Source organism: Botryllus schlosseri, chromosome 3, assembly GCF_051294905.1.
Source record: "Botryllus schlosseri isolate E-star chromosome 3, Bs_hap1, whole genome shotgun sequence".
NCBI classification, from domain to species: domain Eukaryota; kingdom Metazoa; phylum Chordata; class Ascidiacea; order Stolidobranchia; family Styelidae; genus Botryllus; species Botryllus schlosseri.
In genome coordinates, this window is record NC_137238.1 from 8,851,981 (window position 1) to 8,879,396 (window position 27,416).

A 27,416-nucleotide genomic window follows, 5' to 3' on the forward strand; every position below is an offset into this window, starting at 1 on the left:
CTATGCGCTTCTACAATACATAAATATTCAATACTATAATATCCATATATTAGAGTCTATCTCCAGTCCTTGAAGGGACACTACACTCGAATCAAGTCTAGGATGTTCTATCGCAAGACATACATGAATATATTTGATCCTACGATATTCATGCATTGCATATGACGGTTGCATCGGTATCGGGTTCGTTTCTCTGGTAACAATCAAAGTCAATGGCACGTACCGACACGTCTCCTCCCATCAAAAGGTTGGTAACCGGTCAATAGCCTACTCATCAAACAATTACCGAGAACGCAATAATAGAGAATGGAATTTGCCGAGAACGTCCACCATAGTGAATAGGCAATACAGATTATGGACGCCACCGAGAATGGACATTCCGATAATGGACACCACCGAGAATAGACAATACATAGAATGGACATTACCAAGTATTGACACCATCGAGAAATTACATCACAAAGAACGGAGATTAATGAGAATGGACATCACCGAGTATAGACATTTCCGAGAATGGCCAACGTAGGGATATGCATTGCATACTAGTAGAACATACATGCATCAAATTGTCAATTGACTTATACTAACAGCTTACACTAACAGCTTACAATGATGAGACGTGGCGGGAGCATAGCGTAGTGACATGTCGCCATTCATCGTTAAGGATGGGCACGTGTCAATACCGTGCAAACCATTACCGATCATGCAAATATTGAAAATTGGCACCACCATGAATAGACAATGCTGGTTATGGACACGATCGAGAATGGACAATACCGAGAATGAACAATACCGAGAATGGACACCACCGAGAATGGCCAATACATAGAATGGACATTACCGAGAATTGACACCATCGAGAAAATACACTACTAAGAACGGAGATTACCGAAAATGGACATCGCCGAATATGGACATGACCGGGAATGTCCAACGCGGACAATATAAGTTAATGAGACGGGCGTGATCGATAGATTCCTATTTCAAACCGCCAATTATTTCGTATAATAATTGACATTCGGACCGAATAACACGTATCAGAACACTGCACCTCTCACAGCACTTATCTCACAAAAAATAATTTTAAGTAGTATCGATGTTGGATAATATGCTCGTAAAGTATGAAAAATGGACTTAGTCGCAACCGGGTTTGTAATGAATCGACTAGAGACGCGATTTATTGATGACTCAAATTGACCCAAGTTATTTTCTGCAAAGACGGAACTGACTCGAATCGAGTCAATATCTTTGTTGACCCTCATTGGACTCGAGTCATTTCGCATGACTAGCCACTCATACGGCAAGACCGATGTTTGATTTCATTATTAATATCGTGATGGTGGCGCTTATCACGGCACAGGTTTGGTGCGCCACTTCTATACTAGTTATTACAATGAATTTGCATTATCCAAATATATACAGTATATAGCTCAGTACGTTTGGTATACCAACATGTACATTAAATATACGGAGCTAGCCGCCAATGTACAAACACGAGATCAACATATTTGGTTATATAAATATTGGATGTACATGTTTTAGCTATACTATATAAACCGTCCCGAAGATATCACGAACTGTACAACATCATCCTAATAACAAGGGTTGGTTCAAGTTAGCATCACATAGTGAATGAAAGAAAGCGGCAAAGTTTGCGGGTAATTATATTTGTGGGGCCCCGTTACGCTGCGATCCTATCGTTCGACGCCTCACATTGCAATTCAATACCTTAGTTAACGTATAATATCATAAGAGCGTCGCCCTTCACCAATAAGGATCCCTGTCGTACGACATACAGCAATGTATATAACGGTTAGATAGTTATCGGGTTCGCTTTCTCGGTAAGAATGAAATGCAATGGTATATTATATAATTATAAGGGTTAGTTCAAGTTAGCAGCACGTATTGAATGAAATAAAGCGGCAAACTTTGTGTTGTATACATTAGCTATTATATACGTTACTCCCGTCTTAGTAGCTATTAAGGGTAGTGTACACTGAGAATAAGCTAAGCTAAGCTAAACTAAGCTAAATTAAGTGAGGCGAAGCTGAGGTTCACACTGCCAGCGTAAACTGTACTCAGTCAGGCGTCACTGAGATCAGCTGATTGTTCGCGCCTAACAACAAACATTCGCGGCACGATGTCTATTACGGCTGTGATTTTGCAATCTGCAACAATGGATCCGGAGGTACTGATAGAATCGGTAAGGCAATTCCCAGCGCTGTATTTAAAGTCACACAAATCGTATAGTGACAAAGTGGCTAAGCAAAACTGCTGGGAACGCGTGAGCCGGGACCTACAATTTCCAGGTAATTATAAAAAAACGAGTACAGTACTTCGAACTACTCACCAATTGCTTTGCTTATTTTTTCTCATAGTTGATGAATGTAAAAAAAAATGGAAATATCTCCGTGATAAATTACGACGAGAGAAAAATAATATGGAAAAACAAACCAGATCTGGTTCGGGAAAGTCAAACTACAGGCCGTGGCAGTTGATGCCAATGTTTGATTTTCTATGGATGCAGTTGTTGAAATCCGAAGGTAAATGACTATTAGTTACGGTACTGATTTATTTCCTATCATGAAATAAATTCATATGCTTATTCCAGCACATATTCAAACGTCGACGATAATTGTAGTGAAGAACAGGATTCCCTGGAGGATACACATAATGCCGTCGATACACATGACCCCATGGATACACATGACCCACTAGTTACTTTGAACCTGACTGAAGTTCTGAATGGCGGTTTGCAGAATCAAGGTTAGTACAACATTTAAGCTTCATATAACATAAAAGACGTCTGTCAAGACCAATGTTCCCTCTAATTTTTGACGAGTCTGCGCACACTCACCAACTCACTGCGCATACCCTTGAACAACAGTACGTAAATACCAAAAAAAGGTCATCACTTCAGATTTTTTGTGCGCAACTTTGATTTTCTGTGCACAGAAACCGTATCAGCGATGCGCATTTGCGCAGCTTAGGGGGAACATTGGAAAAGACTTTAGTTACCAGCAGCTCAGTTCAGTTACAAATATTATTTGTGAATACCCTGTCAAATTATATTTCGTTATGTGTATAGAATAGATGTATAGGCCTATTATGTGCCTATCACTCTACAGGACCATTGCATTCTGGAGATCCAGCGCCATCGTTGCCAAGTGATTGCAGCACGCCATTAAGCAAACTGGTTCCAGGAAAGCAAAACAAACGTGACTCACAGTCATCAGATCGTGAGCGAACCATTCTTTCTGCGATTGGTTCAATCTTATTTATGAAAAAATATCCTGATTGCATCTAGTTTAATTTTTGTAGATGAGAAAGAAGACGAAGTTGACTTATTCGCACGCGTGCTTGCACCGCTCTTGAGAAGTATCAATCCAGAGAAAAGGCTGAAAGTGGAAATTGAAATTATGAAAGTAGTTGTAGAAAATAGAAGTGAAGATTAGTTGGAGAAAATAGAAGTGAAGATTAGTTGGAGACATGGAATATGTAGTAGCCTCATCCCTTGCCAGTTTTCATGGTTTTACTGTGATGCATACATATAATGTCTGTAAATAACATGCAGTTCGCTTCTTTGTCTGTTTACTTATGTTTCAATTGTGATGTGCCCATATACTTTATGTATATTAGCATGCAGTAACCTTCTTTCTTCAATTTCCATGGTTTTACTGTGATGCGCACATATCCTGTAAATAACACGAACCGTTTCGAACCTGTTGTTATTTTGTGTCAACTTGCAAGGTCTTTCGATAACTACTGTGCAAAAAAGGCCCTTTCAACTGATCAAGTATTGGTGTCCGGCGAAAGTTTTGTAAAATATGAAAATAGCTTCAGTGTAAACCAGGGTCCATCACCCGACAAAAGTTGATAGGGAGACATTTATTCTACAACATGGAAAGTTTTTGTTCAGCTCACAGTATAACAATCAGATAAAACTAATTAGTACGGTCGTGCAGTAGCCTACTTAAATAGGAAATACAACATGAAAATGGAGACCAGCATGCATTCTACTAGAGTTGCAGGAATCTAGGCAACTCTCTAAATGCCATACATACAGCAACAATTTCGTATAACGTAGCAGTGGAATCAAAGTATCTTTTTTTTCAACTTGAAAAAATACAGTTTTTGAAAATTTTCAATAATTTTCGGCAATATCTTAACCATGGGTATGTTGATTAGGGTCAATATATGCCTGCAAGAAGATGAAAACTTTACTTCAAGTCAATTTTCTCAAAATGTGTTAAATTGACCCAAGTCATTTTGATACCACTGTCGAACAGTAATGTGAGAGACAGTAGATACAATTACCAATAGCAAGTACAGGAGCATACACAGGAGCATACAACAGTATTTGACAGCAAGATGCACAAAAACTTACTAAGTGGCAACCAGTTTCAATGTACTTTCATTATGAACATACTTAAGACAACTAGAAAATTTTCAGCTTCTACGAATTAGATTACCAGCATTGTCACGGTGGTTCTATAATACTATTCTTTCGTCACAATCGTCATGCTCGACTCGCCTCATCGGACGGCAGAAGAAGCACGACCACGTTTCACTCTTTCTTTCGACGGCCGTGTAGTTAGCGGGGTCATGAGTTGCTCCTCGTTTGCTAGGGCATTGACGTAATGTCTTTTTCATTTACAGTATTTGCAAGTATTTTTTAACGTCTTGTTATTAAGTTGGGTTAGTTGATCCGTGCTCACTGTTCGTCAATACAAAGTACCGGAAAGACACTGTCTCTGGATTAGCAAGCTAGTTAAGAATATCGGAAGTCAGTCATAAATACTATCAGCCAGAAACTCTCGTCCAGCTCGGTCAAGGAGCTGAAACTCGTCCCTCAGGACAGAGTTAAAAAATAAAGTGCTGACTGACGTCAAGATGGATTCAACACGGCAAGCAGCCGATCGAGAAGCATTCAACAAAAAGCATGTTGACAAAGTCATGCATGAATCCAGCGCTGCTTTCGAGACAGCAGAGCGCGCTTTCTACACTGCAATCAACAGCGCGTCTTCGCACCCACTCATCATCAAGTCTAAAGGTGCGCTAGACGATCTATGCATTCAACTCTACGATGATTTGAATGAATTGGAGCGAACCCTCCAAAGGCACGAACCGGGTCATTCGAGTACCCGCCCGATAAGGGAACTGAATTTAAGGATTGCAAACGGCCAACGCCGAGTAAATAATGCTTACAAGGAATTCAGAGACGAAAGCACAAATTCTGCAGCAAGTGTTGACCTCGGAGACATCCGACAGCATTTCAGAAAGGATGCAACGTCGAGCCGTCGATTTGGCAAGACCGCCAGTTCCGTAAGAACTCACGCCTCAGTGGAACGCATTCGCGCCGAGTGTGAAATTGAAAGACTAAGAATCAGAGCAGCAGAAGAACAATCGAAATTAAAAGCCGAGGCGAAGCGTGCCGAAGCTGAGGCCAAACGAGCCAAAATTGAACTTGAAGCTGAGGAAAAACAAGCCAAACTTGAACTTGAAGCTGAGGAAAAACAAGCCAAACTTGAACTTGAAGCTGAGGAAAAACAAGCCAAACTTGAACTTGAAGCTGAGGAAAAACAAGCCGAACTTGAAGCTAGATGTGAAGAATCGAAACTCGCGACCGACCGACAGCTACTCGAAGCCACTGAGAGATTGAAAATCATCAACGCCAAATCGTCCTGTAGTGGTTCTGTCGTGACGCAGTATGTCGAGCCCGTTGCCCCAGTAAACAGCGCAGTGAGTACAGATCCTTTATACATGCCTTCTACCCTGGGGCAAAGTTTTGTGACTCTGAACACGCCTGCACCTGTGACACTTAACAGTGTCGCTCTGGGGCCCGTTAATGGGCCGGCGGCGACTTGCCCTGTGATGACTACTAGACAGTCGGCCGCACCGGCAAGTCATATAAAATTTGAACCAAGTTCGGCCCGCTTATATGATTATAGCGACCCGGCGACTGACAGCGGCCTGGAAGCTCGGTCTCATGGCCAGGCTCGTGATTATAGTCAAACGCCATACCCTCAAGCTGCCTATCAGCGCATCCCTACTGGGCCGGCAATGCCCATGGACGGGATAGTTTTGCCTCCTGTACAGACTGGTTTTGCGGATGCGGCCCACAATGCCAGCCGTATCCCCATTGATTCTAGCTACTCACAACCATATAATTTTGGTAACCCGATTATAACTAATGCCAGTCTCGCCCCACGTCCTCTAGATGACTTCCCGCCTGTTGTACACAGCGGCGGCCATATTCCTGTCGAGTATAGTCAGCAAACTTCAGAAAATTTTGGTCCCTCAATGCCAGTGTCGGGTTATAGTTCGGGTACACGCCATAATGATAACCATAATAACCCGTGGAACAATATATTGGGCTCCATCAAACGTGGTTTCGACCTTCAAACGATCTCAGTCTCCTGTTTCAACGGAGACCCTCTAGATTATCACCGGTTCATCAACGAGTTTGATAGCGCCTTCGAACCCCAAGGCGTAGACCCTAGTGAAATTCATCCTGATAGAATTAAGTTGAACAAGCTCATTTTATACTGTACTGGCCCTGCCAAGGCAGCTCTCGCAGGCTGCCGCGCTGGTCGTCATGACAAGCAGGCGTATACACATGCACGCAAAATCCTGCATGATAACTATGGGCGCAATGCCTATGTTACCAACGCGTTCATTGAACAATTAAGAAATGGGGACCCGGTCGACCCTAATAATAGACAATCACTGATAGAGGCCTCCGACCAGTTACGGTCTGCCAGACACGTCCTCGCCCAATGCAAAGCAATGGCGCAAGTCAATGCGCTGGGAGTTCTTCACGAGATAATGGGTCGCTACCCTAAATACTTCCTACAACGGTTCCTGGGCCAACACGAAGAAAAAATGAAGGGCTCCAACGTAACGTTTGAAGATTTCGTCGACTTCGTACAACGCGCAGCCGATACCGCAAGAACTCCAACCGCACAATTCGTCTATAGCCTGCCGAATTCAAGGTACACTTCGCCAAAGACTAGAGTGAAAGTGCATGCCGCATCAATACATTTTCCCGGCCACAATGTCCAAAGACGCAGTACCTCTCACCAAAAGCTGCCTCCTTGCCTACTCTGCAGCGGCGCTCACCCTCTCTACAGATGTGACGCTTTCAGAGAGAAGACCCCGACCGATCGCAACGCATACGTGGAAGAAAAATCGCTCTGCACCAATTGTTTGAGCTACGGTCACGATCACCATAGTTGCGGGTCGAGTTATCGATGTCATATCGATAATTGCGGCTCACCGCATCACAGCCTCCTTCATGGAGCATTTCAAAATGTGACAAGGCACGTCACAAATTGCCGTAACAGGCCTACCGAAATTGCCAATGTAAATGCCATACTGGCATCGGCAACTATGAATAAGAACCCTGTGCGGCTATCTGTCGTTCCAGTAAAAATCACGTCCGCCGATTCGAATGCTGTAGTGATTACTAACGCCTTTCTAGATCCTGGATGCGGCACGTGCATCTGTACCGAGCGCCTCCTAGAAAAATTGAATGTTCATGGTGATCAAATTGACCATGAAATGGAAACCACAACCGGCATTGCCGGGGGCGCCGCGCAATTTGTGTCGCTTTCGGTGCAGGGCCTCTATCAGAGCACGGTCTTTAATCTCAAAGACGTGCTGTCAACCCCGTATTTTCCGAACGTCAACGTTCACGCGCCAAATGCCGATACCATCGCAGCGTGCGATCACCTCAGCCACATAAGCATTCCTATCGCTCAGACAAGCGATGTCGATCTCCTTGTGGGTAACGATTTCCTCACGAGTTACCCCTGCACCGAAGTAATACCACCGCAAAATGAACTGCCAGGTGCCAAGCTATCAGTTTTCGGCTGGTGCTTGGGCGGCCTTGACAAATCACTCTCCAAGAGTGCCCCCGCGCGCGATAGTGTTAATTTTGTTAATGCAAATTTCGTACATGTCGATACTTTCTCCAAACAATGTGTCTCGCCTGTATTGCCAATGTCTTCTATTTGTAATGCCGATTTTTCTGACATTTGTACCGACCCCTACGAATCAAAGAACTCTATCGAAGACGAGCAGGCCCTCGCCGCTATGAATGAACCCGCGCCCATCATGAACAATCAATTTCAAGTTGGCCTCCCATGGCGGATGGAGAAGAAAAAATTGCCTTACGACCGAGGAGCAGTTAAGAAGTCGCTCGAAACTCAGTGTTCAAAGGTCGTCAAGGAACCAGAATTATTCCGCAAATACAAGAAGATGAACGAAAATCATTTTCGGGAGTATGCGCAAGTCGTTATGTCAGGCTTACTCTCTCCTACAACACGATCATTCTACTTAACCCACTGTCTCCTGTTCGAAGATGGTCATCTTGATGGAAATGACGGCATTATGTCACAAATCCCTGAATCTGCTCGCGCCTTCAACCTGGTGGACCTCGACTTAGAGCACTCAGACGACGAGCAGACACCAGGAGTTACCGGGAATATAAACGAAGACACACTCGAAGCCCGAACGAACACTAAGCCTTTCAGACGCAGAGACAGTGACAGTCAGATCGCCCAGGTCTTCACTCCATTGGGTTACCTGAGCTCGTTCTCTCTACCTGCAAGACTGATCATACAGAAAATTCTGCGCGATGCATTGCATGCGTATTTGAGTCTAATTCTTTCCTCAGTTTTGTTGCCTGCCGCCTTATTCATATTTAGAGCACCACTGTTGCTTCTATTTTGTTGCTTACTGATAACTGTCAGCTTCATTGACCTTTTGCCACAGGGCAGTGACTGCCCGTACCGCTATAGTCGCGACATTAGAAAAATTTTGTCGTCTGGAGCTGTACTTGATTTCGCGTCATGTAATGCACGTCTAGTTGTGAACATTTGGTAATTTCTGCCGCCCTATTTCATAACTAGATCACCACCATTCCCACAGATTTGTTGCTCATTGATTAATGTCTCCGTATTCACAATTCTCAACAGGGCCGGCTATGTCACGGTGGTTCTATAATACTATTCTTTCGTCACAATCGTCATGCTCGACTCGCCTCATCGGACGGCAGAAGAAGCACGACCACGTTTCACTCTTTCTTTCGACGGCCGTGTAGTTAGCGGGGTCATGAGTTGCTCCTCGTTTGCTAGGGCATTGACGTAATGTCTTTTTCATTTACAGTATTTGCAAGTATTTTTTAACGTCTTGTTATTAAGTTGGGTTAGTTGATCCGTGCTCACTGTTCGTCAATACAAAGTACCGGAAAGACACTGTCTCTGGATTAGCAAGCTAGTTAAGAATATCGGAAGTCAGTCATAAATACTATCAGCCAGAAACTCTCGTCCAGCTCGGTCAAGGAGCTGAAACTCGTCCCTCAGGACAAGCATTTCATTCTAATTCAGTCAAATTAGACAACTAGAATTATCTAGTTGTCCAAGTCCGATTATGAACATACTTGTGAAAGTGGACTTATAATGTCTAGGCAATCACATTACCCTATTAACTCTGGCATGCTGCCATGGTACTGACCCATGAGCACTGTTGAAGTACTGTACAAATGATTCACGTACACTTTGTGCATTTTGGCTACTTCGTCTACCAAATCTATCAATTGCCTCAAAAGCAGCATCCTCGGGCAGTGGATCGATCTCAGTGTCTTGCACATATGAAGAAGATTCATCTCGCAAAAAATTATGCAACACAGTGCATGCTTTAATGATAAGGTCCACTTTCTCTGGGTGAACAGCTATCGGCCGTCGAAAGACGCGAAATCGAGTAGTTAGAATTCCAAATGCGTTTTCAACAACTCTTCTGGCACGGGACAATCGATAATTGTATACTCTTTTCGAGTCATCTAGATCACAACCAGGAAAAGGTCTTAGCAAATTGGTTTTCAGAGGGAACGCTTCATCCGCAATGAAAACATGAGGGAGAGGAGCAACTTCCCCATGAAGCGGTTTATCTGGGCCCTGGGGGTACACTCAATGTCTTTCCCAAAACATGTTTGCCAAAAGCCGAATTAGCAAATATCTGGCTGTCGCATTGAGCACCATACGCACCAATGTCAACCACTCTGAACTTGTATGAAGCATCAGCAACTGCCAGTAGCACAATACTAAAATATTTCTTATAGTTGAAGAATAATGAGCCAGAGTTGGCTGGTGCTTGCAACATGACATGCCTCCCGTCTATTGATCCGAGGCAATTTGGAAAATGCCATATTCTGTTAAATTCTTCAGCGATCTTTTCCCATTCAACTTGCGATGGAGGTGACATGGCCAAAGGTTGTAAAACATCCCAAATGGCCGAACAAATCTCTGGAACAATTTTCGAAACAGCAGATTTGCTGATTCGGTATGAAAAGCCAACAGGTCTGATAGGAATCCCCTGTCACTAAATATCTGTAAATGAAATATAATATTGAAATGAGGGATGCCAGAGAGAAGAGGATACTGATCTCACCTTAACGTCACGCAAAGTCTTTCAGCTGTACCAATGGGTTTTCGCAGATTTGTTGTGATTTTGGTGATTTTAGGTCGAAGAAGTGATACTAATTTTTCGAAGGTTTCAGGTGTCATATGAAAGTACGTTTTGAGTCGGTCAGGATGATTGTGCCGAAGCTCTTGAACAAGTCGATGATATTCGCATGAAAATATAATAATACATCAAATGGTTTCTAATGAATGATCTGTTTTTCAATGTAAACAATAGGGGCGTACAATTTTTTTTTCAAATTTCATCGGCATAGTCGTCAAATCGTCACGTTACCAAATTTGACTCAATTCCAACCAGTAGAACCCGAGGTCAGTCAAATTGGAATTTCGTTCATTTTACAAATAATAGTATTTATGGTGACCAATTGCATGACACGGTCATGACTAAAAATCATGTTCCAGGCAATGTTACCTCTAATTTTTGACGAGTCTGCGCACACTCACCAACTTACTGCGCAGACACTTGGACGGCAGTGCGTAACGACTAAAAAAAAGGTCATCACTTCGGATTTTTCGTGCGCAACTTAGATTTTGTTTGCGCAGAGACCATGTCAGCACTGCGCATTTGCGCACGTGCGCAGCTGAGAGGCAACATTAGATTTCCAGGTATGCCTGTAGAGCAATGATTCCCAACCGCGGCCCCCAGTTAGCCTTCTTGCGGCCCCCAGAAAATATTAGGAAATCGAGTTATGAAAAAAAATAATTTATATTTATAAAATACACTTGCTTGGCTTGGAGTCTGGAGTTTTTAATTAGGATTGCAGGAAAGTGAGTAGACTGCTATCGTCACTAGGTAAAGACAGGACCATAACTGCCGCATGCCAAACCCCGAACGGGGCTTTTTCAAAAATTTTTCACTCTAGGCGTGATTTCATGCTGCCAAATATCGAGATTTTTGGGTACTCATCCCCAAGAAAAAATGCGTAAAATTTATAGAAATAGGCATTGGGCATATCGGCGTGGGCCATTACCGCGCCACGACGCACCAAGACATATTAAGTTTTAGGCCATGTAACATGCGAATCCAGGAAGTGGGTCAGAACGATCAGCAGCAAAAAAACCTTGGACCAACAGGACTGCCCTTATGATCACCGAAGACTTCGTTATATATACAAAATACTGCCTTGGTAATCTGAACCTCACAAGACAGGGAAAAATTATATTCCAGTGAAGAAATAACAATTTGAAATCGTGTGCGTCTTTCAGTTCAGAAGCCTACGTCACGAAATAACATGTTACGGAATCATACTAACGGGCCCTACAGTTTCCAAGACACCTCACTCGGCTATACCGGTTAATCTGATTACGCGAGAAGCGAGGACAAGAAATTGATAGCAATATATATGCAATTCCCGATCATATTGACCGATTTTATCATGAATTATCTAAAATTTTCGCGCTTCGCTCTGGCCCACTTAACAGTACCATTAGTTTTGTGGCAACAGCGAACAAGGTAACAGGGGTAGGTTTATCATCCTATGGGAGCCCAAGACCCAAGTTTATTTTATTGATATTGATGACTATTTTGGGTATGTTTCATTGCCCTGGTATTGGTGCGGCCCCGACCGTACTCTGAAATTCTAAATTTGGCCCTGACACCGAAAAGGTTGGGAACCACTGCTGTAGAGGTAGGGATGTCTTTTCTATTTGTTTTGATCTTGACAAGGTCCTATGGTGGTGTTTGGATGGAGACATCGCCAATAAACAAAAAAAAAGATAGGGAACGGATTAGCAGGAAATTGGTCCACTTCACTGAAATAGCCAAGTGGAAAGGATAGTGAGATAATTGAGAATTGGCTATGCCATTGAATAGTATTTATGAGTTGAAAAAAAGCATTTATGGTACTTCACATAATAAGTGTTGAGCAGTGGTTCTCAAATTTTCACCTCGTGGACCGATAAAATTTTATAAGGTATTTGTCGGGCCGGTGAAACTCCAAAAATTGAAATCAGCCCAAAATGATATTGCTTTTTGCACGTATGGTTCTAGACTAGCATGGTCGTCAAACATACGACCCGCGAGTCGCATCTGGCCTGTCAGACTATTTTTTCCGGCACACGAAGCGATTCTGAGTAGTACTGGGTAATAGTAGTAGTAGTAGTAGTAGTAGTACTGGGAAATACTTCATTTCACAAGAGTAATATAAAGCATTGGTGGTCTACTTACCTAAAGTTTCTCTTTTCTTCAATATTGGGTGAACCCTCAATCTTTTCTTTTCTTTATTTTCAGTCAAAAGTAGCAAAGTCAACGCCAAGGAGTCGCTTTTACTTTCGGTCTCTACTCATCAATACCGGCATCGCGATATACTGATTCGATTACGAGCGCGAGTCCGATTTGCCGCCGCTGTGCGCTTCCCTACGCCACGAAAAAAACGCTCGGAGATCGATTTTCGAGCGCAGTGAGGCGAAGCGTAATAAAGCGTATTGAGGCGTAATGAGGCGCTCCAAATTATAATAAACAAACAGAGCCTTCGCCTTCAATGTAAACTAGTGTCCATCACCCTTTACGGTAAGACATCGCCGTATCATATTACGCTTAGTAGTCGTTAATTGTGGTAGTCGTTGCGATAACCTTGCGATAAGTTTAAACTATTACATACGCATGTTAGTAGTGGATTACACGCCTGCAACTTGATTTAATGACTACTCTAGTGCAATACACCCACCAATACCATCTGTGCTCTATATACAATTAGTCCATTTACGCTACTTTTGGATGACCGTTGTCATATTTGTCATATGAAATGACTCGGGTCTCTTGGATGGACTTTACTATGCTCTTCTACAATACATAAAGACTCAATACTAGAATATCCATATATAAGAGTCTATCTCCAGTCCTTTAAGGGACTCTACACTCGAGTCAAGTTCAGCCATTTTCAAGGATGCTCTATCGCACGACATACAGGAATATGAATATATTTGATGGTATGGTATTCATGCATATGACGGTTACATAAGGATCGGGTTCGTTTATCTGGTAACAATTGAAGCCAATGGCATGTAGTGACACGTCGCTTCCCATCAAAAAGGATGGTCACCGGTCAATACCGAGAAAACCATTACCGAGTATGCAATTATAGAGAATGGACATTACAGTCCATGCTGACTGGTATGCATTGAATAATAGTAGAACGCGCATGCCTCAACAATGTCAATTGACGTATCATAACTGATTATAGTTATGAGAAGTGGTCATGGAGGTAGCGCAACGACACTACGCCCGTCATCGATACGGATGGTCACAGGTCTATATCGAGCAAAGCATTACCGATAAAGCAATTATTTAAAATGTACAATAATGAGAATGGACATTACCGATAACCGACGCCATCAAGACTGTACATTACCGATAATGCACAATATCGATAAGAGATACCACCAGGGTCTGGCCAAGTCAATAGGCTTTGAGTCGCATTTCAATATAACTTTCGTATTATTAACTCGACTCAATTCCAGTGTATTTTAATTTAATATCGAGGCAAGTCCTAGTCATTATAATATGATTAGCGTCCCATACCACAAGTCATCGTGTTTACTGATCCTATTCCAGTTGATGCTTGGTTATCACCTTGGTGCTAACGAGTCGTTGACATTTGTTATATTATATTCTTCCTCAATTTTATCAGTCCCGTCGCATTTTCAACTATACCAGCGCCAATATACGATATCCCAATATTGTGGTTACTCTAATATACTTCAAAATTATAAATAAATGTCGGTTTCGGCCTTTGGGTATCGCTTCCTATGACTTGTTCCGAGTCATGCGCGATGACCCTATTCCAAGTCGAGTCCATACACAGCTTCACTCGAGTTATTCCAAGTCGAGTCAATACACAGCTTCTATATCTATAGATTCGAACCGAGTATTTTACTTATTTTGAGTATATATGAATTGGAGTCAAGGAGAGTCATCATAAAATCGTGACTTGAGTCGTTGCGACCTGAACCAACTTTGAACACCACCGAGAACGGACATTATCAAGAATTGACACAATAGATAACAAATTTTGATTTATCAATTTTACCTATTCTGACATACGATATGTGGGAACAGTATAGCTGTCAACGGCACTTCGGTTTAATGCAATAGAGCTGCCAATCGTAACGCTAGTATAAATCCTTTGTTGATATTCAACGTTGACCTACGCAAAATTACGAAGACACACAAAAGTACGAAGATACAACTTTTATAAAGATATTGTTCAACATCACATTTCTAGATGTCATTGGCCACGACCATTTGCATTAATGATAGCGTGAGCGCGGCGCATCAGATCGACCGTGTCGCGGAACGAAATGCGGTATTTCCTCGCGTAATGAAATATCCATGACACGGCCGGCAATCCCGTAGCCCCAACTTGTCGCATGACCGCGGCGTTGTTCTGCAATGTGCCAAGCGCGATGATGCGAGTAGCCTCCGTTAACCGGTTAACCGGATAACACATCCTGGCCAATTTCATAGGCATCTGGTATGACGTATCGGCGTACCTGTGCAAAAGTTGCAATCATATAATACTAGGTCCATGCCCATGTCACACATATACATGACGACTTATCTAGTTGTTTATGAAGAGTGTCATACTCACATTGCATTAATATAAGTGATCGGCTCGTCCACTATCAGTGACGTCATCTCCTTAACCCTCAGTGCAGTCGCAGTACGCAGGATTAGCTGGACGTCATTGCTGGTTAACTGAGCTGCCAGGGATATACTTTTCGTCTGTTTAACATCGTATATTAGTTACATTCACGTGCAATCAAATGTAACAGTCATCACAGTACAGACATCTACAGTTCTGTTCAATGAACATGTGAACAGTGTATACTCACCATCAAGAACCCATCACACGCGGCGGTTGCCCGCCTTCTTGTCTTTTTGCCACCGGAGAATGCGAATACCGTATTCATATTTTTGTCCCGCAGCAATAGGGCCATACCTGGCACGCCACATCGGAACGCCCAGAAGTTTGCCCTACTTCGCTTGCTTGTCATGAAAGTTTTCGTTAAGCTGCTTACTGCAGGGTCGAATGTCCCGATCCTGTTCGCTGACGCATTTGCCATATTGTCGCCAGAGATTATCAAATAAAAGACCATCCAAACGAATTTAATGGGCCATTCATAGACACATGTACCGCGGGCAATCACGACTGCGCGATCGATATCGTATCAGAAGTCATCCTAATCCACGCAGTCGTTGATTGCACTATGTAATTCATGATATGTTGACCACTAACCTTCATGCCACCTGTAAGGTACTACGCTACAAGAAACCGTATAACGTTACTAATCTGTTGCTTAATACGCGATAACATTTTTGGTATTCTACACAGTAATTGTTTCATATGTCACGCAATCATACCAGATCAAATTGTATTTCATGTACATGACTATTCATATGATCGCGATTCCGAACAGTCGTATGCCGATTGGATCGCTACTCTACGCGGAATCTGCAAAGATTACAACTTCATGTGTCCGAGAGAACGGTGGAAACTTCCCTTTACAGTATATTTTGGAGGAATGCAAGCAACAAACCGGACAATTGTTCCAACAATACTGTGCATTAATTGTAAGCTTGATCTCAACATGCAAATTCGACGATGAGATCTCCAACAGCGATGGTTAAGTATACGCAAATTGAGTAGTAGCCTATGGAGGCAATAGCTGACAGGCTTCCTTCAAACACTTCCAGAATGACATCTATTTTATTTTGCCTGATCTGTTTCGGTGTACATAACAATAACAATAGTACCGTATTTTCATATATTTTTACATTGTATTGTGGCAGGATGTCAGCTACAGCCATTTCAGATACATTGAACAGTTTAAGACAGTGCTTTTTAACCTGCGTGACGGTTCGCACTTGTGCGAATGAGGAAGGTGGTGCGAATAGTGCGAATGAAAATCCGGATCAAGTGCGAATGAAAATCGTGAATAATTGGCGTGGAATAATTCAAATAAACCATTCATTTCGAGTATAGTTTAGAAATGAAAGTAGTTTAAACACACGCCTTACATCTGAACACCTTGAGTATAAAACAGTTGCGATGCGAAAACGGGCAGTTAGTCATGATCGCTAGTCGTAGCTACTTGGATTTTCACCCCAGAAAAACCGCTGGCAATAGTAGTAACTGTGTATGTCAATGATTAATTCTTCTTTACGTTAAACTGCTACCGCAAGATATCGGTTAAGCACATCTCTAGTATTCCCAGCATCATTATTAAGTCACAAACGCACCAGGTTCAATTCAGCATGTCTTAAATGCTATCATCATCATCATCATCATTGGTTTATTAGCAATTTTATCAGTTCAATACACCACAAAAAATGCGATACAATGAAAAGACAGGAAGATGTCGTAGCGACAAGGAGTAGTCTATGGAATCTGACACCCACCTTGGCCTAGGCGATGTAAAGAGGAGGCGTGCACACTGAATGAAAGTAAAGATGATAGTATAGAAAAAGAAAGCGACAAGAATTAGGGCGGAATGTCATGAGAAGCGAGATCGATAGGTCAGTCGTGGTCCGGTAATCTACCGCAAATGATCAGTTAAACTCATCTCTGGTATCTACCGATTTTAAAACACCCCTTTCCCGGAACTGAGTATAGGCGAAATAACTTCAGTAAAATCGGCTTGTATTTTAACTTGAATTGAGACACTGGACATGCTTGACGACTGTGGGATTGCCGGCGAAATACTCTTCCACTGTTCTACTCCGGCCGTAGATGAATGCACTGTAAAGCGACGTAACTTCAGTAAAATCGGCTTGTATTTTAACTTGAATTGAGTTGCTGTGACGACTGCGACGACTGTGGGATTGCCGGCGAAATACTCTTCCACTGTTCTACTCCGGCCGTAGATGAATGCACTGTAAGGAAAACCCGTAAATTTAAATGCCAACGCGATCAACAGCTTGCGCAGCGGTGTGGATTATGCCAAGTATCACTGGGAACACTTCGTAAGTCCGAGTGGACGATTTGTGGCGACACAATGGGCTCACGCAGTCAATCGCGCATTGTTTGGAAGATTTTCGATTGTCTAAAACAATGGTAATTTTCATCTTTGAGGACGGTCTTGGGGGGGTTCCAGTGCCCGGAACCAGATAAAAATTATATATTCGGAATCAGTATAACAATAGCTTTCGGGTAATACCGGTTATATTGAATTTTGAGGTGTGGCCGCCAACGCTAAGATTACCGACCTTGTATATTCGTTATTCTACGGTACTTCTGGACGACTATCTGAATGTCGCAGTAGTTGCTGCTGACGTTACGAGTAACCGATAGAATATTTCGTTATTCATTCAACACCCTGCTATTATTCAAGGTACGCCGCGCTCGTCTAACAACCTTACCATCGTCGAATGTTACGTTGTTGGATTGGCCTACCATAGCGTGGGTGAAGGCTCGTTTCTATATAATTACTCAAAGTGCATAACGTATAACGCATCAAGCAACGGTACACTTACCTCATACTTCTAAACAGCTTCTGTGTTATCATTATACGGACGATAGTACATATATATCATCATGAGGTGATATTCCGTGTACTTAGTTATTGCATTGTAGTTTACTATATGCTAAGGGGCCATATACATACGTAATCGTGTATACCTTGCCCGTATTGATAACTAACTATTGTCTTCGTACAGTTTCTAACTTATATCGCATGCCATCGAATTACAGTAATCAAGTGCATAATACTTGTATGTTCATAGTAAAGATTATGGACACCTATCGAATATGGTAAAATATCGGTCATGAATTATATGCCACATATAATATAGCATTTTCGTCTAATTACTCCGATTAACATCAATACGTATGTTTATACGATGGCCGTTTTGTGTTAATAGCTATTGATAGTCAATGCTTCTTGTGCAATTCTGCTAACTATGTTAAGAAAAAACATTCGTAAAACGTATGCTCGCATCGTAGCTTCGTCATTGTGTTTGTCATCCCTGTGTACTATATCGAACAGTCGTAGCGTTTTATTTCACAGGTTTTACTCGTAAAATAATAGTAACGAAATGAAAAATTACTCAGCAACAAATATACTTTTCATGGTGGCGTCTGGTTTGGATACTTATGGAATATCAGTTTCACGTTGGCAAGGCGACGACTTCCTCGATCACATACTCTTCGTCCTCGTCCGCTTCCGAGAGTACACTGTTAGAAAAATTCGTAAATTTACACCTTTTTGAGCAGTAAACGAGTTTACATACGTGGTCGTAACGAAATTTACTGTTATTTACGCCGTATTCAATTACGGACACGAGATCGTAATTAGATTCACCGAATCAATTCGTAAATTTACACCTTTTGAGCAGTAAACGAGTTTACATGCGTGTTCGTAACGAAATGTACTGTTATTGACGCCGTATTCAAGTACGGACATGAGATCGTAATTCGATTCACCGAATCAATCCGTAAATTATTTCATTTGTCACACGTATGGGTGGGCATTTCTTGTGGCCAAGAAAGAAAGATTTTGATAAAATTGTAATTCCATATACAATAGGGTTACATAAACGCGTAGAGTATTACGATTTTGCTAGTACGATTTTAGCACGGCGTGTCAGAGATTGCTGACAATCAGCATTTTGAAAATAGGCATTTATAGATATAGGAATTCAATATCGCAACAATCAATAGTTTCAAGTTGACATAATTTCAGTAGGCCAGCCGTTCTAATACCAAGTAGGCTTAAGAATAGATTGTATGGTGGTACATCGACTTTCAGGCTTATAATCATCTTTATATTTAATAACAACAGGAGCTAATCAGGCGCAAAGTCACTCAACTCGCAACTGTCATGGTTGAGTGACTTTCATCAGGCGGGAAGCCAGAGATAGTTCTTTTGTTCGATATCCCAGGGGATTAGCGAGGAAGATTGAGGTCAGTGGTGCCACTCCTAGTGTTTTAACACTAGATCTAGTGTTTTTTCGGTCGTCCTAGTGTTCTAGTGTTTTTTGTCGCACAATTTTGCTAATCTAGTGTTTTTCTGCAATCGTGCGAAGAAGGAATATTCTAAGAACATACTAACTAAATCATACGCTAAATTTATCGCTAATAGGGCGATTTGGTGTCTCTGGCTGTGTTTGTTTTCAACAATTCCTTGTGGTGGTGCAGTAAGAAGCAATCATTACGTAATAGGGTGCGCTGTGAATCCGTATTTATATGCGAATGTACCGGAAAAATGAAAAGCGATTTCGGTGAAATCCTTTGTCGTTTCTTGTTGAACTCACTCTGCAGATTCGGGAAAGATTTTCATCTGCCGGCTTGAGTGTATTGAATCCGTTAACAGCCTTGTCAACACAAAGAGAAATAGAATCAATCGTTCCTCTAGCTGTGCAATTTCCCTCTGTGATATTATTTGTTGAATTTAATGATTTGTCAGAAGAATGGTCTGCTTTGGCAAATTCGCAAAATGAGCTGCAGGTTATCAGTCAATGCCATCCAACATAATTTTGGCTGGATTGAAATATGTGCACAATGGATTCGGTGAATCAAAATTCCCTTTACTGGGGAAGCTCATGACGAATCTCTTGGCATTGTCACATTCCTGTGCATGCATGGAAATGAAGTATGCTGCACATGGACACCCCCCCATTGTTTGGTTGAAGATGTACGGTAGTGAGAACGATATGCCACACAAAATATACTTTCTTTGATCGATGGTGTACCATCGAAAGATAAATAATATTTATGATGCCGTACAATTCGAAAGCGACAATATTTGATTTTTTCTTGTGTTGAATTCGTTTCATTAATTTACGTTGATTAATCTTGCAGTATATCAATTCGTTTCATTAATTTTCGTTGAATGATCATGCAGTATATCATACATATGTATCGAATTCATGTGTGGAACACTTCTTATCTATGGATTTGTACCTTGATCATCATGGTTACTTGAAAACGGCAAATTTTTCCTGCAATTTAGTAATCTAGTGTTTTTTTCGCCGATCTAGTGTTTTTTTACGACACAATCTTGTGTTTTTCCGGAAACGTAGAGTGGCAACACTGATTGAGGTTAAGAATTGCCAGACTGGAAACAGCGGTTGTTTTCGGAAAACAGTTGCGGGTGTGACAGAAGGGTTTCTTTCATATAATAAGGAAGATCAGTATATGTTGGCACATTATTCCAAGCTTACTGGTAGGGTTGATGGAAAGGAACACAACATTCGCATGATGGACAGTAGCTATGGTGCCTCATTCAAAAGTAAGTATAAATAGCTATCCTTATATTTTGATATAGATAATGCTATGTCACTACATTACTCGGTCGTGATTATATTGTCTGTCGCAGATAAAAGTTCAAAATTCGTTTTATTTCAATATTGAGTTGAGAATGTTTGCAGACAACTATCTTCACTGTTATCTTTTATAAAAGGAACCCGTTCTCTCTTCAGGGCGTTGAAAAGGTGAAGTCACTGAGGGTTGTCACCACAATGGAAAGAATTTCGACAATATGCGAAATGCTTCAATCGCAATCATATACGGCTTCTATTGGCATGCTCGAGTTACTATGTTCATACTTTCATGAGCCAATCTCACAAATATTCAGGCGAATGGTAAGCAAAAAGCCTTCTTTTATTCATAGTTGTTAGTCTATAATTCTCGTTGATAAATTACCTTTCAGTGGAGAGACGCGTATACTTTCAGTACACGAAAAAATGTCTACTAGTCAACTCAAATAATTACAATAATGATTGATTCAGATTCGAGTAGTCGAATCATTGTAGTCATTTGTTGCCATTCACCATTGTTTGACAGATGACTCCAACAATCAAACAAGTCCAAATGATGTCAATGAAGGTGTGTTGTAATAATCCATATCTGTTTTCAGGAAAGTGTTCAAGAAGACTTTGTGGAGGCGGCTCCAAATCTTCCATTCTTGATCGCAATCGGTAAGTTATTGTTTAGATTGCAATGCAATAGTTTTGGAAGTGACATTTTATGCTTATGATTACACCAATTCATGTCAGCATGCGTTATATAATTTTAGGAATTAGCGTGGAAAGTTAGCGGGAATGCATCTAATAAAAATCACAATTTGGAAGTGATTCGAGTCGATTCCAGTCAAGGTGCGAGTCAAGTCACATTACCAATTAATACTAACTAATATGACACAATTAAAGTAGGCGCCAATAGTTGAGGAGTATATAAACTATAGTCGAATTCATTTTCAATAAAACAATAGGTTTGGTTAATGGTTAAAGGTAAGAACAGAGAACAAAAACAGATATTTTGCTAATAAATTAATTTACTACTTGTTTACCACAATGTAAACTGTAAGCTTCGAACACTTCGTTTGTGGTCAATTTATTTGCGAGAGAACAATGGCGGCTCAGTAAAACACACCATAATGGAATGATTGGTAGCTGTCACTGGTTACACCAGCGTTGCGCGAACAATCCGAACATATGCAAGATTCATTTATTTTCATCGACACCGATAACTTTATCACTTGGAATTGACTCCTGAATTTTGCTCCGAGTCACGAGTCAATCCACATTTCTGATACGTCAAGTCAAGTCGTTTTAGCAATTTGACTCGAGTCAAATCAAGTTATACAAAAAGATGACTCGAGTCAAGTCTTGACTGAGTCATCCCAACACTGGTTTACCATAACCACCTCTAAATTGGTGTGATTTATTAGGGTGCTAATCTGACTACAATACCCGTGCATTTTTAGGCTCGACCGTCCACTGTACAGACAAGTTTCTGATAACCGCCGAAAATCTATCATTTATTCGACGGAATCCTTCTACTCTGCAGTAGCTTATTTCTTCGTCTGCTTCTATGTCTTCAATATGGAGTACCCAGAAAAAGCAACATCTACATTGGAGTTCATGCAAAGGTGAGATATGAGTGAGAGTGAGACCACAATTGAAACAGATTATACTAAATTTAATTGATACTAATTATGCACCTGGACTCCCCGAAATACGTTCTGATCTCGACTATGCCTACCTTTATATGCTTTATAAGACAACAACTTCTATCTTTAATTCTTGTCCCAAGCAGTCTCTGATGCTACTCGAGTTAAAGTAATCAATTACATAATTGATGCACCCCATAACCACTTGAGTACTTGTGTAGAAGTGCTTCACAGTGGCCAAATCGCGGGCCCGTGAGAGTGACCCACGGTGTAATTTTCTAAATTGGCCAACCCTGGTCTACGTAAATCAGGGATGACCAAACCGTGGCCCGCGGGAAGGTTTAGAGGGGCCCGCTAAGTAATTCTTGAAGTTAGTTATAATTTCAAAAAATTAAATACGCAGGTGATTTATTGTGAACTTGCGACGCCAAACAAAAAATTGATCAGCCTGGTTGCGAAATGCAGGATGTTGATGACTAAAATATGAATATAACCCAGTCCTTGCCAAGCCAAATGAGCCTAGCGCTATACAGAGGCGACCCACAATATTTCACGTGCCATTATTATTGACCGAAGTCATTCATTAACTTTGAATAATTTTTGCGCTTGGCGCGGCTACGAATTCCGGATTTTAATAACATTATTGTTATCGATTTTGATGCGCTGTAATATAAGTCTCGTTTTCGCCGTTACCTAATCCGGTTCGCTCTAAATTGGACGACTACTAATAGATTATCAATATTGAAGTGGCCCGCGCAATGGTTTGAAAATCTTACGCGGCCCTTCGGCTGAAAAGGTTGGCCACCCCTGACATGAATCGTACTAGAATACATCATTACTATCAGCTGGCAATCGTTTTGATTCTTTGTCCCTGTTAGTAATATCTAGCCTATTTCATTTATAGGTACCTTGCTGGGATCGCAGAGCAGGGCTCAAAGACATCTAAAAGAAGAAAAACTGACGTTTACCCTAAAGTGATTAAGTTTGCAAAGTTGCTGAAAAAAGTTCCATGAATACATCAATAAATGCTTCGACGCTGCATCATTAATTGATGATTAGTGTGTGGGCCGTAATTTCATTGACTGTCTGGAAGCAGTTTTCAGTTTTACAATAGGGAGTAAATTTACTAACAAACCAGTAATAAATCCTACTGGAATCAGTATTTAGTTTTACATTTAGTCAGTTAATTTACTAGCAAACCAGTAATAAATCTTACTGGAATCAGTATTTAGTTTTACATTTAGTCAGTAAATTTACTAGCAAACCAGTAATAAATCTTACTGCTATAACACCGTAATTTAATTGACTTTCTGGAAGCAGTAATTACATTTACAAATGGCAGTAAAACTGCTGCCTGCTATTGACTACATCTATACGTTCCAATACGACGTACCACTGAGAACGATATCCGTCACGTCGGAACCGGCATTGGCCTGACCATGGTCACTATTCTGAGTAGCGTCCCGATATCGCGCGAATGTCATATACAGTACAGCAATAAACGAACAAGTCAATCATTGTGACACTTTTGTATTATCGGGCATTAATCTAATTGACATTAAATTCCTATACCACATACACACACCATCATAACGAAAAATGCGACACCAGTGCTATGAATATTACGGTGGGAACCTCAACAAGAAGTGGGTAATTCAGTACTATAGACCGTCACACTATCTATGACAGTCTCGCAACATTCGCAGCTTGCTACGCATAGGCGCCGGCATGAGTCCACACTCCTTTGCTACCCGACGCACAGCTTCATTGCGCAGAGGACCACTACCCCGCAGATACAACGACAGGTCAGGATGCTGGCACAGTCGCATAAACTGAACCTTTGTGAGTGATATCGGGCTTTTTACGGTGACCCGTTGACGCTTGAATGCGAGACGCGCAGCAGCAAGCGCCATGTCGTCTGGAAATAACATGTGTTAGAGTATAATTTATTGAATACGGTGCGAAACATGCGTACCAAGGGGGAGCAAAGCATCCGGCGATGATTCTCCGCTCGGTGAATACGCTCTCTCTGCGACCATTGAATCTGGCGCGGTGGCATTTGATTGCTGCGACTTTTCGTTGTCGTCTGCCAAGCAGGGCATGGTATGGTATGTTATGGTATGGAAGTATGGTATGGTATGGATCGATATTTTGGTATGGAATATGGAACAATGCAAGTATGGTATGGAATGGAAGATTTTAATCTATGGTATGGAACGACATTTCCATACTTCCATACTTGAATGTTTTATACTATTTATCGTGATCTGTGCAAGCTTCATGAAGCGTACGTTGATCGCTGATCGCGGAATACGATCGCTTTTGTTATGTGTGAACGTGAACAATTGAATGCTGTGTAGGAACAAATACACGCTTGTGCAACGGTTTTAGGAGCACTCGGAATGACATGATTTTGTGATGTAATACTGACAACAGCAAAGTTGATCCGATATTCTTTCGAGTCTAGACACGACGTCTCCGAGCAAAGTCTATCGTGTGACGCAATGAGTGGTAATGTGGGCTACTCCAACTACGGTACCTCATTCCTTGAGTGAAGACAGCTCACAAGCAATCATGATGCAACGTACTAAATGCTCAATGTGATTGATAATTACATTTCTTCTGGAATATTGTCCGCACATTTATACTATTTATATAGCGAGATATCTTATTGGTCACATTTCAAACGATCTCACATTAGGATTATGGATCAGGAAGTGGGGTAGATATAGTTCGAAATTCTCGCCACGCTAACCTCAACCAAATACTGTACTAATAATAATCACGCAGATCGCTGCAGTATTGATCGCCTGTAGCTGGGATATTTTATGGGTGCGCCTATCTTATAAATTAATTTGCGAGTATTTACTTCAAACTGGCATGCGCCTCATGCCAATGTACCGGGAATGCGATATTCTTATGGAGCAGGGGCGGGCAACTTCTTCAGTCAGCGGGCCGGATATCAGTCAGCGGGCCGGATATAGGAAAACTAAGTACTTGGCGGGCCGGATTGCTGAATGGACACATTATTCACGCGTATATACAAGGAATAAATCGTTTTTTATTGAATGCTTTTTATCGACAGCAATATGTTACTTCAGAGCCATTTCTCACCGCTAACGGCAATACAATGTGGATTTGAGAACGGCATTGTCATACAGGCGCAGCCATGTCTGCTTCTCTCTGATCAACTAAATCACGGTGCAATCCTGAATTAAGATTTCAAAGCGTTTGCCCGGTACCCAAAATTTATCAAGATTCATTATGGTTGAGTACATTGTAAATGCCGATGATGCAAGCCTTCTCGCTTCCACGAACTTACGCGTAAGCTCCACTTTCGCACGCTGCGCAGTGCGCACACCTGTATAATAACATACAGTCACTAAAATTTGACGTTTAGGCAAGTAGTGGGGAATTTCGGCAGACTGCGGCCCCGGGCCACATTATCATGTAAGACGGGAAACTGTCCGCGAGCCGGACAAAATCTCGTCGCGGCCCGCATCTGGCCCGCGGGCCGTATGTTACCCGTCCCTTTTATGGACTGTCCTAGATAACAATCTGCTGACTATCTCATTTTGCTCGCTGAAGCTGCAGAGTAGACGTACACGGCACCTCACCACCGTGAACTAAACCTCACCAAAACAGATTCTGTATAACTATCACCAGGAATTAGATTCGCATCATGGCTAGTTTAAGCAAAAATGAAATCCGAAATATCAATAATATAGGGGCTAGAAAAGGTACTATACTTATGATATTGAAGTATTTGAAAGTATGGAATATGTATCAAGTATGGTATGGAACAATGTTGGTATGGTATGGAAAATTGCAAGTATGGTATGGAGAGAGTAAGGCAAGTATGGAGTATGGAAAATTGTCATTCCATACCATACCATGCCCTGCTGCCAAGAACATATGGTGTAATACAATGTATAGGATAAGGCGCGACAGATGCTTACCACGTGGGAGCAAATTATCTGTCGATGATTCTCCGCTCGGTGAATACGATCTATCTGCTACCACTGAATCCGGCGCGGTGGCATTTGATTGCTGCGACTTGTCGTTGTCGTCTGCAAATAACGTATAGTGGAATACAGTATTTTGTATAATGCGCGACGTATGCTTACCACGGGGCAGCAAAGCATCCGTCAAGGATTCTCCGCTCGGACACGCTCTCCCTTCCATCACTGAATCCGACGCGGCATCACTTGATTGATGCGGTTTGTCGTTTTCTGCAAATAACATGTATTAGAGTACATTTTATAGGACTAGGTGCGATGCATGCTTACCATGGGGGAGCAAAGCGTCCGCCGATGATGATCCGGTCGGTGAAGACGTGCTATCAACAACCACCGATTCCGGCGCGACTCCATTTGATGGACTTGTCTTGTCGGTGTCGGGCAAGTCTTCATTGGTCGACGGATGTGTGCCCGACGCTGAAACAGTTCGCTGCTGGGTTCGATATGCTCGATCCGGGGCGACCTCTGGAAATTGGCGGGTTCGTGCGCGACTGTGCATGGTACAAGGATCAGGATTAACTCGCAATTTAACTCGGCACTATCCGGTTGTCACTAGAACGTATACAACGGGGGAATGCCTGATACAGTGATAACGTATTACATAGTATTCATACACGCATACCATCACAATGAAGAACGTCCACAAGTTGAATTACGCTAATGAATAGGTACAACCTCATACGTCACGTTTCTTACCGTAGTATAGCGTACCTGTCGCGTTACGTCCACGGGCATTTAGGTCTTCTAGTGCTGCGTCCGCATATATGGTGTTGTGTTTTGTTGCCAATGCGGCGTCAATCATGTGTCGGCCAGTGGCAGCACCAGCTGCTGCGCTTGCTGTCCGATGTAAACCGTCATAATGTAGATTAGCGACCGCCACGGAATGGGACGAAGAAGCGGCGACGTCATCTTTATCGCGCCGTGACCGGCCACCAGACATCGTCGCTAGCATCTTTCTGAGATGCTGGTACGAGAGCCCTTCCAGTCCTAGTCGCACCATGTACGACTGTACGCATTTGGA

At 42.0% G+C, this 27,416-nt stretch overlaps 4 protein-coding genes across 4 annotated transcripts; 3 read left to right on the top strand and 1 right to left on the bottom strand.

Annotated features, from left to right (window-relative positions):
- Positions 1-1,983: 1,983 nt before the first annotated feature.
- On the top strand, positions 1,984-3,455 carry LOC145436493 (uncharacterized). Its single transcript, XM_080313854.1, has 4 exons — positions 1,984-2,543; positions 2,612-2,766; positions 3,129-3,266; positions 3,322-3,455. The coding sequence occupies exons 1-4, from the start codon at positions 2,518-2,520 to the stop codon at positions 3,453-3,455; spliced, it is 453 nt and encodes a 150-aa protein (XP_080169980.1). The 5' UTR covers positions 1,984-2,517.
- A 1,022-nt stretch (positions 3,456-4,477) lies between these two features.
- LOC145435726 (uncharacterized) lies at positions 4,478-9,375 on the top strand. The gene has a single exon (XM_080313009.1). It carries the CDS (start codon positions 4,894-4,896, stop codon positions 8,887-8,889), a length of 3,996 nt encoding a protein of 1,331 aa, XP_080169135.1. The 5' UTR covers positions 4,478-4,893; the 3' UTR covers positions 8,890-9,375.
- Positions 9,376-18,677: 9,302 nt separating this feature from the next.
- LOC145435727 (uncharacterized) lies at positions 18,678-23,424 on the top strand. Its single transcript, XM_080313011.1, has 6 exons — positions 18,678-19,387; positions 20,525-20,714; positions 20,905-21,066; positions 21,342-21,402; positions 22,191-22,355; positions 23,281-23,424. The coding sequence occupies exons 2-5, from the start codon at positions 20,697-20,699 to the stop codon at positions 22,274-22,276; spliced, it is 327 nt and encodes a 108-aa protein (XP_080169137.1). The 5' UTR covers positions 18,678-19,387; positions 20,525-20,696; the 3' UTR covers positions 22,277-22,355; positions 23,281-23,424.
- A 517-nt stretch (positions 23,425-23,941) lies between these two features.
- On the bottom strand, positions 23,942-24,457 carry LOC145435728 (uncharacterized). The gene is made up of 2 exons (XM_080313012.1): positions 24,352-24,457; positions 23,942-24,294 (listed from the first exon to the last, which is right to left on the bottom strand). The coding sequence occupies exons 1-2, from the start codon at positions 24,413-24,415 to the stop codon at positions 24,053-24,055; spliced, it is 306 nt and encodes a 101-aa protein (XP_080169138.1). The 5' UTR covers positions 24,416-24,457; the 3' UTR covers positions 23,942-24,052.
- Between the last annotated feature and the right edge of the window lie 2,959 nt (positions 24,458-27,416).